The following is a 14,311-nucleotide window of genomic DNA, read 5'->3' as shown; positions in this document are numbered from 1 at the left end:
TCACACATCTTACTCAATGAGGGATGTTCAATGTCAGGGTTGAACTCCCACCTGATGTACCTTGTGGCTAGGGTTTGTCACACATCTTAGTCAATGAGGAATGTTCAATGTCAGGGTTGAACTCGCACCTCATGTACCTTGTGGTTAGGGTTAGTCACACATCTTACTCAATGAGGAATGTTCAATGTCAGGGTTGAACTCGCACCTCATGTACTTTGTGGTTAGGGTTTGTCACACATCTTACTCCCACCTGATGTACCTTGTGGCTAGGGTTTGTCACACATCTTAGTCAATGAGGAATGTTCAATGTCAGGGTTGAACTTTCACCTCATGTACCTTGTGGTTAGGGTTAGTCACACATCTTACTCAATGAGGAATGTTCAATGTCAGGGTTGAACTCGCACCTCATGTACCTTGTGGTTAGGGTTAGTCACACCCCTTACTGAATGAGGAATGTTCAATGTCAGGATTGAACTCTCAACTCATGTACCTTGTGGTTAGGATTAATCACACACCTTACTCACTGAGGGATGTACTGCTCCCTATTTATCTATTCAAACCTGACATGCATACTTTATATTTCTAATAATTGTGCATCTGAACAACCAGGAATTCAGCTTTAACAATTAGGTTCAGAGCTGAGGGAAAATATACAGAAAGTCAGAGGAAACTGGAAATCACACATTCCGTAGAGACGTCCAAACCACTCATACCGGGACACAAAATATTGAAACGTGGATAAAACCACTACGCCTGTGACCAGTACCTGAAATACGTTTTCTGCCTAGGACACCTCAACTCAGAGGTCCAGTTGCCAGACTAAACCCTACTGGCACAGGTAAAGTACTAATCTTACTGCCTTACCTATGATAGATATAGGTTTCCTGGCGAACTTAATGCGGCCATGTAGACCCATGTATTTACTTCTACAGCCTGCCGACCACAGACGAATCAAATACTCAAGGCCAAAAAACACAACCAGCACAATCTCCTGAAAACAACAGAACAGTATGAAAAATTAATTTGGTAAAAAATAAACATGGCAAATATTCTGGTGATGACTTGATTGGCCACCTGTCTCTTAAACTAAAGGAACACTGCATAACAAGTCTGTTAAAAGTACCTCCAAATAGTACATCATGGAAAACAAAAAGTACAGAATCAGGTAAATTGATACTTATTGTTTTACAAGACAATTTGCATTACAGTTATATCCTTTATTTGATTCCCATATTCATTCCATCAAAAACAGCAATTTGACATTTGACCAATATTGAACTACAAAAGAAAACTTCGCTTTCCTCCCACCCCTCCCTCTTGTTAATTTTATGCAAACATGGTTTTAATTCATGGTCCAGTTCATAATTTGAGACATGCAGAGATCCCATCACCACAAAGTAACTATCTGTATATATATGTAGTCTTTATTAATTACTAGGTAAGACTTTTCGGTCTCTTAGACAAACAATAATGAAAGACACACTTACCATCCAAAATAGAGTTTCATTTGCAAAATCTGTATACTGCTCTATTGTAGAAAGTACACTAAATATAAGGCAAATCAGCACCATCATGAACCTGCAAAGAAAACAGACACACTTAGTATTAACTCATATATTCATAATACACGTACATGTATGTGCCATTTGAATTAATGCCATAGAATACAGCAGTTTTGATCATTTATTTTTGCACTTTATTAGTATTTAACACCATGCAAAAGAATTTTATTATAATATTATTAATAATATTATAATATATTATTTTATAATATTTTATTTTGTACATTCTTATATGATTGGCAGTCAGGTTTACAGGTGAGAACCTGGAGTAAGCAAACCACTTAACTTCACGTTCATGTAACTGGCAATTATACAAGTACCTCCTCCATTAAACCTAATTAAAGCCTACTGAATTCCCAGCGGTTTACCTATTTTTGACTAGTGACGTCATGCAGTGAAAACCGTTTGTGACATTACCAAACCTGCAACTGACATGTGGTGCAAAACATCATCCAGGTCATTGTCTAATTAAGAAATACAATGTAGTTTGCCATGCTCAAATCACCAAGATAATTCACAGCAGATGGGAGTTTTCCACTGTTGAGAACAAGGGGCCAACAGTGGACAACTCCCATCTTATCTTGGTGATTGAGCATGGCAAACTACATTTTGTCTCTATTCCAACATACCATTATGAAATAATGGAGTCATTAGGGGAGAAAATGACACCGAAAACAACCGCTCTCTAATTATTGTTAATATGTAACGGTCTAGGTTGTTGTGCCAAGTCCATGCCAATGGAATGGCTGGGAAATAAATCACCCAATCAGAGTGAGGCATGTGACACTTATTGACCAATAAATGCACATTTCCCACCAGCACCTCTCCATGTGAGCTCAAGCTCTAAATTTAAACATAACAGTTTTACGACAATAGAGGAATGATGGTTTTAAGTCAAACTAATAAAAAAAATGTCAGAAGTGAACCTTTTATTTTGTGGAGCAACTTGCACAGTCAGCTGAAGCTTAAATGGAAGGTGCTTCCTGAGATGGTAGCGTTGCTGCGAATTTGACAACTACGTGATGGTGATTTTGGCAGACCCAGGCGTACAACTTCTTTGACTCAGGTCACACTCTGTGTCTGGGTGATAGTAGCTATAGAGCCAGGGGTGTTGACACAAGTCACAGAGGCATCCAACGGCTGGGAGGAAACAGCGGTTGAGCGTACAATAATGCTTAAAGAATAGTGTTGTTCTTGAGACAGCCTCTAGCTGTATGTAACTCCTCCGACTGGACTTGTTCTGGTGGCCAGTTATGGGCATCATACCAACACCAGCATGACTCAGAACAGTGGCCGCAAATGTGTTTGGTAATAACGTTCTTTTAACTAGCATGTACCAATCTGACTACACTCTGTGGGTTGAAGTCTGTTAAAACCTAACTGATATTAATATTTGGACAAACTTATTCATTCACTTATTTATTTGATTGTTATTTTACTAATATCAAGAAATCAAGAATATTTCACTTAAACAACGGCAGTCAGCATTATGGTGTAACAAAACCGGGGATATTTGAAATGAATTTCACATATTAAGTTTTTATGTAAAATCAATCCCTGGAAGTTTACATGTACGCCTATTTGAATTTGTTAATGACTGTCATTGTTGAGTTAACGCTTTACATGCAAAACCACAAATTCACAGGTTCTGTTCTGGCTTATTGCCAAATTAAGACGTTTTTTATCTTCTGATCACCAATGGCAAAATGTTGTACATGTATTCCAGTAGATCACGAAATATACAATATGATGCTTTTGTTCTTCACACAAATAATGGATTACAGATATTAAGCACTGACAAAGCAGTTTTACTGTGTATTACATCTGTTTCCATGGAACTGAGCCACAAATTTTGCTCTGGGCATTACAGAAGTACATAAAATCACTTAGCACAGCTAGATACCTGTCAAGTGACAACATTAGCATTTAGATATTTTTAGCATTGTCCAACAATAAAAGTGATGAACAATGGTAAAGCATGCTATCTCTACATGGTATTCACTGTGCGATCAGTGAAACAAGTCATTATTGGCTCTAACATCTGACAATTAAGACATAATTATTTTATGATAGCACACAAGATTATTTTTTCAATATATGGTTGCATTTTTTACAAGCATGCTTAAAAGAAAAGAACACATTTATACAAACTATGCCTTAAATGAAAGAGCTATACAAACTGTGTGGAATTCTTTTTTTTTTAGCTTTTTTAAAGTTCTTGTAAGAGAGAAAAATGGTTTTAAACATCAGTGTTTTCTACAAAATTGGCAGATTCGAGGCACATTGATAGCGCCACCAAATTCTAGGATTGTCCAATCAACCGCCTCCTTTCCTCCTCTTGAATATTCATAGTGACGTCAAGGTGCTTATGGTATTACTTTACCATATGATTAACATGCTCTTCCAGTCTCAGCTAAATACCTATGTATATCGTGATAACAAAGAGTTTGGGACTTACTAGAGGGTTTGGCTGTTGTCCACCAAACTGTGTCTGGAATGCCATGTCCTGAAGAACTACTGGGCAAAGCTAAGCACGATGACGTATGTAATCTGTTCAAATGGCGGCGTGAAGGAGACTTCTGAGTCTTTGATATTTAACTATTAAATACTCAAATAACAAGCCCTGCTGACAAAAAATTTAGATATTTTATTAAACTTTAAGTGTAGCTCTTTCATTTAAGGTATAGATTGTACAAATGTGTTCTTTTCTTTTAAGCATGTACACAAATGTACGTGCAACTATATCAATGCCGATAACCCATACAGGTCTCTTGCAATCTCCTATAATCAAAGACCTGCTTACTTGTATGTACCTGTAAGCACAGAGCATGCTGTATTTCAGCTAAAGTTTATCATTTATCAAGTTTCACATTTTGCTTGATTCTGATGGATTCATCCACCTTACAGAGTGACATAAGAGGTTTGATAAATTTCTGAAATGAGCCATTTTAAGGTCTTCAAAGGTTTCTGCATTTGTACATACATTCCTTTAGGTCAAATACAGTATATACAACATACAGTGTTTCATTTGGATACCCGCACATGAATACATTTTTAACACCTTGAGCATATCTAAAAGCAGTACATGTACCTTTTCCTGTACACTACGTGTATGTGCTCAGATCATGCCAGCAATCTGTACATGCATGTATGCCACTGTACAGATTCTGGGGCAACAAAGTAACTACGAATCCTACAAGTTTTTTTTTTTTTTTTCTTTTCTCTGGCTAATTGCCTGTCACTGTAATCAATCTGCAAGGCATGCTTATAACTCAAATAATTTTTAGCCACTTAAAGCGACACAGCAATCAATCCGGACAGTCCCCACAGTCTGCGATTGAGTCAAGAAAAATGTCAATACAAGAGAACAGCGCATGGTAAATACGGCGATATGGCCGACCCTGTGTCCTCGGCCACAGTATCGACTGTTACATGCTTGACTCGCTCTTTCAGGAAATATCAGGGTTAAGACTGGTAAGTCCCAGCAAGTGCTTGAAAAGTGTGCCATGCCAACCAAGTTGTGGTCATTGAATTGAAACCCTTATATTGTTACCTGGAGATGGCCTGTCCATACAGGTGACATTTGTAAGTGGATAATGTGATCAGGGAAGAGACAAGCTAAGCTGAGCAGCTGGGCAAATAACAATCTAATGCTTCTGATACATGACTTTGAATGAATAGGGTGAATTTGTATACCAATATGAAGTATAGTAACTTGGCTTGATTGAGACATAACCCTTAATATCAGAATGAAACACTACCCCACTGCAAACAGACACTCTGTCATGGAGAACTTTCAGCTTGTATAAATGCTTTATAATGTGTATGAGTCTTTACACCCTCTTTGTCCATATCATAAAAGTGTCACTTCTACTCTGGCATTATTGACTTATAAAATTCCACGATTTTTTTTTCATCAACAAAAGAGGGAATTTTCCAATAATTTATCCACATATTACCTGTATGTAATAAAGTCATCCACTTTGGCAATGCACGACAATTTTTTTTTCTTTTGTCATCATGGTCTAGAATTGGACCACATAACAACCTTTGATTTGCAATAAGCTAGCACATCTCACTGAAGGGATTCATACAATTTAATTTTAGACCCCAGTATTCAGTGGTAAAATTTTGTTAAAAACTGAATGTTGTAGTAAAAAAAAAAAATCAATTCTGTGTTTTTCTGGTACGAAAACTCAAATTTTTTGATAAAACTGAATTGCATTCGAAAATGTATGCGTAGCGTTGAGTGATTGACTTTGATTGTCAATGGCTGCATCCATGACAAGCTGAAATGGTCAAGCTGTAAACAACGTTGGTCCCCCATCTACAGTGTCCAAACACACGCTGCCATCACACAAGTCTGTCACTGTCTTCATTTGAGAACAAACATCCTTTCAACACCTAATGCTAATCACTTAGTCATCTTTCTGCAGCAACTTGATGGTCAGTCCGGCAGAATCAAGTCAAGCTGGCTGCCTCATTAAATGTACATCTTGACCTGCCTAACCTAGTAGAAGCACATAGCCTTGTCTGCTAAGAATGTGCGTGGTGATATTGTCGTATTTAAGATTTACAGATTTTTTGTATCAAAAAACTACAGGGCAGAGTACAAAGCACTGTTTATAACAATAAAAAGCTGGCATATGTATATGTATCAGTTCTATATAGGGAGCAGACAGCTGTTAAAATCGATTACTGAATCTACTCCATGAATTTACTATTTGTGATTTAATTTAGTTTAGTGATGGACGGCTGTATATGTCTGTGGGCCAATTAATCATTGTCACAAACTGAATCAGATTCATGTAGATCTTAAATCTTTTGGTAACAAGCTCAAAACGGAAGATTTTTGCTTCAAACCTACATCATTCAAAACTCCCCAAGTTTAAAGTTGGCATTAAACACCATGTTCTTCCCAGCTTAAGGCCCCCACTTCAGACCCAGAAATGTACTTTTTGGGACATTGCATATTAGGCAAAATATCAAGAGAGTGCCAGGGATCAAGTAATTGTTACATGATTTCCTGAGCTGTCAGAGACAGCCACCAACGCCACAGAAAGGAAACTTAATGGAAAGAAAATGTATCCTTTTACTGATACTTTGCTGCAATGTGAAAACCTCAGCTGAGGCACTTGAAAGGACATATGCATTTTTCACATCCATACAGGGAAGTTCCTATACAAGGTCAAGGCTGATGTTTCACCCTTAAACTTCACGCAACACAACATGATCTTGGCTCCCCTCTTCCTGAAGTATAAGTGTTTTACAGGCTATGTAATGTAGGTCAAAGCTAATCAGTGATCTGAGATGATGCTTCCTAAGGTGCTTACATTCAACATAGCCAAGCAATATCAAGTAATTAAACAGCTTAAGCATTCAAGTAACAATGTTATCATTTAAACTTGTTTGTACCTGTAAGATGTGACAAAAATTCTATACAATACAGTAACTTAATCAGACAAAGGAAGTTAATCCTCCTAAGCTTTTAATCTTTTGAAGGCTGTTAATCTTTATAAGACAAAGCCCTTACCTGCTGGGTTAGCAAATATTGGTGTCACTCACTGCGGGAGACGATGAAGGATGAAATGTGATACAAATAAATCCCAGTCTAATTCTCATAGATAAGCAGTGTGAGTGAAACTTTGAGTAAACTATGACAGATTTGAGTAAATTTCTCAGAAATCATCATTCTGAAAATTAAGTTTGAAGCGCGGAAACCCCCAAGCAATGTATCTGGGGCATCGGAAAGGTGATCTGACTGGAAGGCAAGTACAGTCGATAAAAAAACAGCCTCTCTCATCATATCATCAACACACGCCCAGTAAAAATTATGGATTTGTATGTCTCTAACCACGGCAAGAAATCAACAATAACAACAACGTTGCATTGTGACGATATTTAGAATGAGCTAAGCCTTCTTAAAAGAAAGTGAGATGATGATCAGTTAAGCTGGATTTGTGAAAGCTGGAATACATTCTAATTAGGTATTTCTAATTAACGTGTTTGAAAAAGTATTAGAACTGTAGTGCTTGTTAACTAATTTATAACTGTTAGGCATTCTACATTAATAAGTTACTCATATGGGTTTTATATCTGATGGCACTTATTTTTGCAGAAACATGTTTCTCTCAAAATCCAGGAATGTTCGTACCACCCAAATAAAAAGGCATTTACAGTATTTTGCACATGTTTACTTTTGATATAACATCTGTCAGTTCCTTTCTTTCCCATAATATGACAACCAACAACTGAACACGCATCACCATGGTTTATACATGGTTTAATTATACAATTTATATCTCTGATCAGGATAATATACTTGTTAAAGTGTATGTGTGTAGCAACAATAAAATCATGATACGGCATAAGCCTCAAATGAAATAAAACTCATCTCAAACAAAAACTCAAAATTCTCTCTCTCATATATGATACACATTTTCATCTTCACAAAATTACCGGTCACTTAAGTGGAGTTAAACTTAACACCAGGTTATAGTCGGCGTTTAAAATATACATAAACTTCATAGTAAAACCCAAATTATAAATTTGGACTTCTAGGAATCCTGGCATTGATATTTGAACAAATGACTAACTTTTTTGTGCATCAAAGAGTAATGAAAACCATTAAATGGACAAAATGATCTTAATCCCACATGTATCATCACTTTGGATACGTTGTTCATAAATTCTATTCATACAGTTGTACTTCTGGTTGAGTATACATCTACATGTACTAGTTCATTTGGGCACTATTTATTTTTTGGGATAATCTGACACTATGACCACAGATTTAGGAACTAAATTAAATTAACATTTGTAGTTTGGACTGTTCTAAATCTAATCACAATTTCACATCTCTTTTGAAGATATAATTACATGTAATTAATAGTACATGCACATGGCAGTTCTATTTCTACATATATAAATATATATACAGCTTTACACAAAAGGTGAGTAACAGAAAATTAGGATCAAGAACAACCTAGAAGTCCTTTTTATAGGAATTAAGGTAATGTTGTATATCTTCCCCTAAAGCACGTGACACATAAAGCCTTCTGTTAGCGCCTCAATTATATCCAAATGCCAGACTCATCCCAATGAATTATATCTTTTATTTATTAAATTACAACCGACAGCAGCTGTAAAACACAGGCTCTTCCATATGTCCATTCTCAATTACCTGCAGTTAGATTTACAGCAAAACTTTCTACAACTGGCTTAACCTATTCACAAATGCCTGGGCTATTGTCAGGTAAGAAAAATTGGCCAGATGTCTAACTGCTCATCTATCACAATGATCTGTGTTGGAGCGTGAGGCAAGCCACAAAAAAAAAAAAAAAAACCTAGCCTGATATAGGAGAGGAAGATGATAAATGGAGGCCATGCCACATTACCAGCTGGTTACCAGTACTCGGCATCAGTCCCATCCACAGGCTGACCACCCGGCAACTTTGCGGAAGACACAAGTAAACATGCCTGGGTTATTTAAAGCTCCTTCCACACATTCAATCTGTCTTATTACCACCAGGCTTTACAAGGGTTAACATAACAACCACCTAAATGGAAAACCAGAGGAGTACATGTAAGAAAAAGGTATGAACAAGTTTACAGGCAATTAAGTTCAGGAAGTACATGTATACAATACTGAACACATTCAGGCATAAAAATATCATAATAAATTCATCCTGTGGAGTTTTTACACCTAAAGATATTCAAGTGTATCACACAAAGTGCTGCCGTACATATCATTCCTTACAAAACAGAAGAATATTCATTGTTTATTTGCTCTGCGCGGTGCATACATGTCTCAAGTTTTCCATTCCCAACAATGGTGTACATGAACAGCAGGACTGTTTCATAGTGTTAACATCCATGTCTCTGATGCTGCCTCACTGTATTAACAGGACACACCAACCAGTCATGGCACAAAGAGACAGATAAAAAAACTTGCGCCTTCCCCCAAACCAATAGGTTTCAAGACACAAGTTTAAAGCCTAGCATATTTTACTTCACATCCCTAAATTGTATTAGTCAAAATGATATTATGGCAATAAGAATTGTTTTTTTTTAGCTCGTACATGAAACTAACCATTCTGTCTCATGTTCCTGTATTGATAACACGCTGTTTCTTACATGGATGTCAGCAAAAAACTTTCTGCACTCAGTCATTGGGTAAACATGGTGATACACCTCATGTATCAATAGATAGTTTTAACGACAACTGTACATACATGTACATGCCATTCAGTACCTGCCAGCCTTGTATCCATGTACCCATGTAATATTAACCATGTTACATGAGGAGGAGGGGGATATGGGAATCCTGGGCTAACAGCCCTTGGGGTACTCAATCAACTACATGGGTATCTCACATGATGAATGACCTTGTTAGGATGTTACATACAATTATCTAACAGGCTTATCTAAGATCATGTACACATATTTAGCTGAATTCCACTTCATAAACTGCCTGTAAGCCAAGAATGGCAAGTCAACTGTACGAGATACTTCAGCTATTTGCGTGTTCATAAACACGCTCCTCCAATAGATGTACTTTAACAATTTATGACATGACACTGACATGTACTAGTGTTGGCTAGTAAAATTTGGCAAGTCCACCTAATCGATCAAGGCAATGTAATTAATGTCCAATCATACATGTATGTGCTTTAGGATAAAGAACTTTCTCAAAAGTACAATTCACTTATTCTCTACATTTATGTTCATTTTTTCCCCCAAGAACATGTAGTTCATTCCTTATGATTACAGAATCATGTCAACCCAATTAAGCCTAAACGCATTACAATGTTTGGATTTGAATAAAAAAAGTCATCTAAAGGTACACGTAAATGTATTTGACATGTAGTAAAATTCAGTGGTTTCATACAGTCGGTTCAAACTGCCATAGCTTTAACCTATGACTAGGTACTAATTGAACATGTCATATAGTGGGCACTAAAAGTTTCTAGTCGATGTGCAAGTTCTTATTCCTTTTTCAGCTTGTGACGGCAGTTTAATTAACAGCAGGAACTAGATTTCAGTATGAAATTTTTCATTCAAATTTTTTTTTTCAAGCCCAAAAAAAAGAAAAATGATTTTAATTGTGGGCAACTGCCACCACACAGCAACTTGCACATCTGTATTGATGTAATTTTCAGAGCCATGTTCTTTTTAGCGTTAAAATGGGTTTGTCTAATTTACTACACAGCAGTGTATCGATCACCACTTTGGGACCACATCAACAATAATCAGACCTTAATGGTGACAAAAATAGCAAATCTGCCCGACACTCTTCTGGTGTCCATATGCTTTTGGAGAAAGTCCTTCTGCTCAAACCTGATTGTGTGTAACACAAGGACACAGGTCTCTTACAGCAGACACTCAATTCTGCACAAAGAAATAGTGAGCTCTATTCAAATGTAAATCGTCAATATTCTCATTACCTGTGCAGTCAAACTCCCAATCACAACTCGTATACAACAAAAAATGTATGCAAGTTGTGGGAAGTCGTCGTATTGCATGTACACCTGTAAAGTAAAACATGTCTGTCTAGATTATATCTCCTCAACCGTTTCGCATATGAAAGAGCAATTTCCAATGCACTTTATGCACATTTTCAATTCGATTTTGTAGACAAAGACTACATTGTTCAATTTCTGGACTTTACAAAAAGTGTGATATAATATTATCAGTCTAAACAGAAAGATGTCTTCAGAATATGCTGGAATGACAGGGGTACACCTCATATACATGTACCTGATCTCTCAATCAAAGAATGTTTTTTTTTTTTTTTTTTGATTGGTGTTTTACGCCATACTCAAGAATATTTCACTTATACGACGGCGGCCAGCATTATGGTGGGTGGAAACCGGGCAGAACCCGGGGGAAACCCACGACCATCCGCAGGTAGCTGACAGACCTTCCCACATACGGCCGGAGAGAAAGCCAGCATGAGCTGGACTTGAACTCACAGCGACTGCATTGGTGAGAGACTCCTGGGTCATTACGCTGCGCTAGTGCGCTAACCAACTGAACCACGGAGGCCCCTCCAAAGAATGTGTACATCAGGCATAAAACGCACTCTTATCTACCAACTTCCACTTACCATTTAGTTTAATTCGCCCTACATTTGGTCAGGTACTTTGGCTGCAATGTGCATGTAACAGGAGTCATTCTGAAACTACATGTACAGGGTGTGTTTATGCTACAATAATACAGTGTATCAACCTCAAGATGGCATAGGAAGTAGCTGTATCCAAATGTAAACAATTAAGGGTGCCATTATTCACATATGTGAATAACTGGTCCTCTATAGCAACTGTGATGACTCTGAAGTACATGTGTATGTAGGTGTATATAGGTGTATATACATGTATCAGTCACATGTAGTAACTAAGCAGTATTACATAGTGAGCATTCTGTCATATGTGGGACGCTTAAAACAGTGAACAGTCATGGGATTCCCCTCTGCTGTGTCGCGTTTCATCTCACCATAATGTTGGCTGCTGCTGTATAAGTGAAAAACCCCAATGAAATAACTAATACAGCCTTTTTTGAAATCATATATGCCCTAACACTGCTAGAACATGACTGGATCCATTCTAGAACCATGTTGTAATAATATGACCAAATATTGCCTGAATTCTAGCTGGATCTACATGTAATGTCGAACTACATACATGCTGTGAAAGCCTAAATACTAACTAGATACCTTCTTGGGTAAACTTGACCTGAATATCACCTGGAAGGAACAATTATGGAACTTTGCTGCATTCACATAAAAGCTATATTGCAGTATGGGGCCTATATTCAGTACCCCTCACTTTCCAAAAAAAGCTAGTGACAGGGCAGTGTCTTTTACAACTTTGTTCTGTGTACAAAAACCAATCTTTTAGGTAAGATCAACTGATTCAAAATTAAACGACAAAGCCAATATGTTTTTTCAGTGTGACAGAGAACAAAAAGGTTGTAGTACATGTGTCTAATGGAAGAAAAGCAGCTACTGGTATAGTACAATGTACATGTAGCTATGTGTACCACCACAATCCTCCTGCTGCCAACATCAGCATGTGTGACTGCAATTATAACCCAATTTACAAGTGCAACAAGGACCCAGAGGCCGTGCCTATCCCCACACACCATCTATCTATGTGTTATCTGGCCCCTCCTGATGGTCAGGATTTTTAGCACTACAGAACGTGGCGATAGCAAAAATCAATAGCGTGTCCAAACATCCACTAGTTTGAGATTAATAGAAATTGTTTCCCTGATCAAGTTGTGTTTAATGGATTCCCATACCATCCCAAAGGACAGATTCACTATGCATCATGGGAAATCACTGGAATAACATCTGCCTCATCGACTGGACATACGGCAAACACAAGAGCATTGTCTTAAGGGGAATACCCTCAAAGGAAACTATCACAGTGTCCTAAGTTGGTTTACTCAAGCCTTCCTATGTCAGTCGGGATTGGTTTTTGTGATATGTTAGGCCCGGTAATCACTTTGCTTACCACACCCCTTTAATAGCAAGATTACAGGCCTAATGTAATGATGTAGTGGCATGCCTACAGGAAAAGATAACAACTGTTACAACTATGCCTGAATTGAAAATATGCGTCCAGAAAATTAGAACGTTGCTTACATTGACAAAGAAACAAATATCATTAGCAAGCTATGTGCGGTCAAGTTCTGTGCCTCAGAAAATTGTGGGAACAATTGCTGTGTCAGTAGATTATCATCGATGAACCTGTGCTCTCTGATTCGCCATGCATATCATATGGGTTGGGCTCAAATACTTGAAGCACTGGAGCCAACTCGAGCTGACGTACAGAATGAGATGATTGACTACTGAGGCATCGTGACTGGTCAAAAATAAGACTGAATCAACTGAACTGAAACATGGGTGTTTATACGCACATACTCTTCTCTCGTATATAGGCTTTAATATTATTTCAGACACAGATTTTGGTATTATTACTGGCCATGAAAGTATGAAAATCCTCTTTTTTTACAAATAGCAAAGTATACAGGTATGCTAATTTTCATTAAAGAGCCTATATTATAGATTTTTGGCAAAAAATCCATATTCGCTAATCCAATCTAATTTTCTCTGTATATACAGGTATGCCAAGAATAACTCAAATTATTGCCCTTCAATATCAGACTCGTACTATTTTTAGTGCTAAAAAGTTATAGATCGAACTGCTTCATAAATTTTAGGAGCTTTATTTCCGATTCTGAATGGTAACGTACTGCTTTTGAATGCCATACACAATAATTATTATTGCAATCAAAGCACATGAAATTTCCTGAGTGCTTCAAACTGTACAGAAAAATGTAACAATGATTTTTTATTAATTTTAATAAACTCAGCAAATAAATACACCATGCAATGTCTTGAAAAAAATATCCTGAATCATTCTTGTTTTTGCATCAAAAATATCCGTAAAAAGCAGATATCTTCCAACTGATTGCCTGTGGCATTCACAGCCACAAAATAACTTCAGCCTGGCACTGACAATATCAACAAACAAATGTGTAATATGTGTACTGATCTAATCAAGCGGAAACTCTGTTATGTGTTCAGGTTAAAAATGGTTAGATGTGGTTTGGCTATGGTATGGTCATAATGAATTCCTATGCTGACAACTAACTGATAGGGTCGTGGGTTCACACTGTCAACATTCTGCCACAGATAATGTCCACAGCCAGACTGAGAGGCAGACAGTCACTGCCAGCAGAAG

General features: G+C 37.3%; 1 protein-coding gene across 1 annotated transcript in view; it reads right to left on the bottom strand.

The window, feature by feature from the left end:
- The window catches only part of LOC135476461 (potassium voltage-gated channel subfamily KQT member 1-like), a 39,914-nt gene that overhangs the window by 13,846 nt on the left and 11,757 nt on the right, over window positions 1–14,311 (bottom strand). The window contains exons 2-3 of the mRNA XM_064756494.1: window positions 1,488–1,578; window positions 865–991 (exon numbers count right to left, since the gene is read on the bottom strand). Of these exons, the coding sequence (XP_064612564.1) occupies window positions 865–991; window positions 1,488–1,578 (218 nt within the window). The remainder of the gene's footprint in view (window positions 1–864; window positions 992–1,487; window positions 1,579–14,311) is intronic.

This window comes from Liolophura sinensis, chromosome 1 (assembly GCF_032854445.1).
Source record: "Liolophura sinensis isolate JHLJ2023 chromosome 1, CUHK_Ljap_v2, whole genome shotgun sequence".
NCBI classification, from domain to species: Eukaryota; Metazoa; Mollusca; class Polyplacophora; order Chitonida; family Chitonidae; genus Liolophura; species Liolophura sinensis.
Note: the sequence above shows the minus strand (reverse complement) of the source record. Positions and strands in the feature narration are given on the sequence as shown.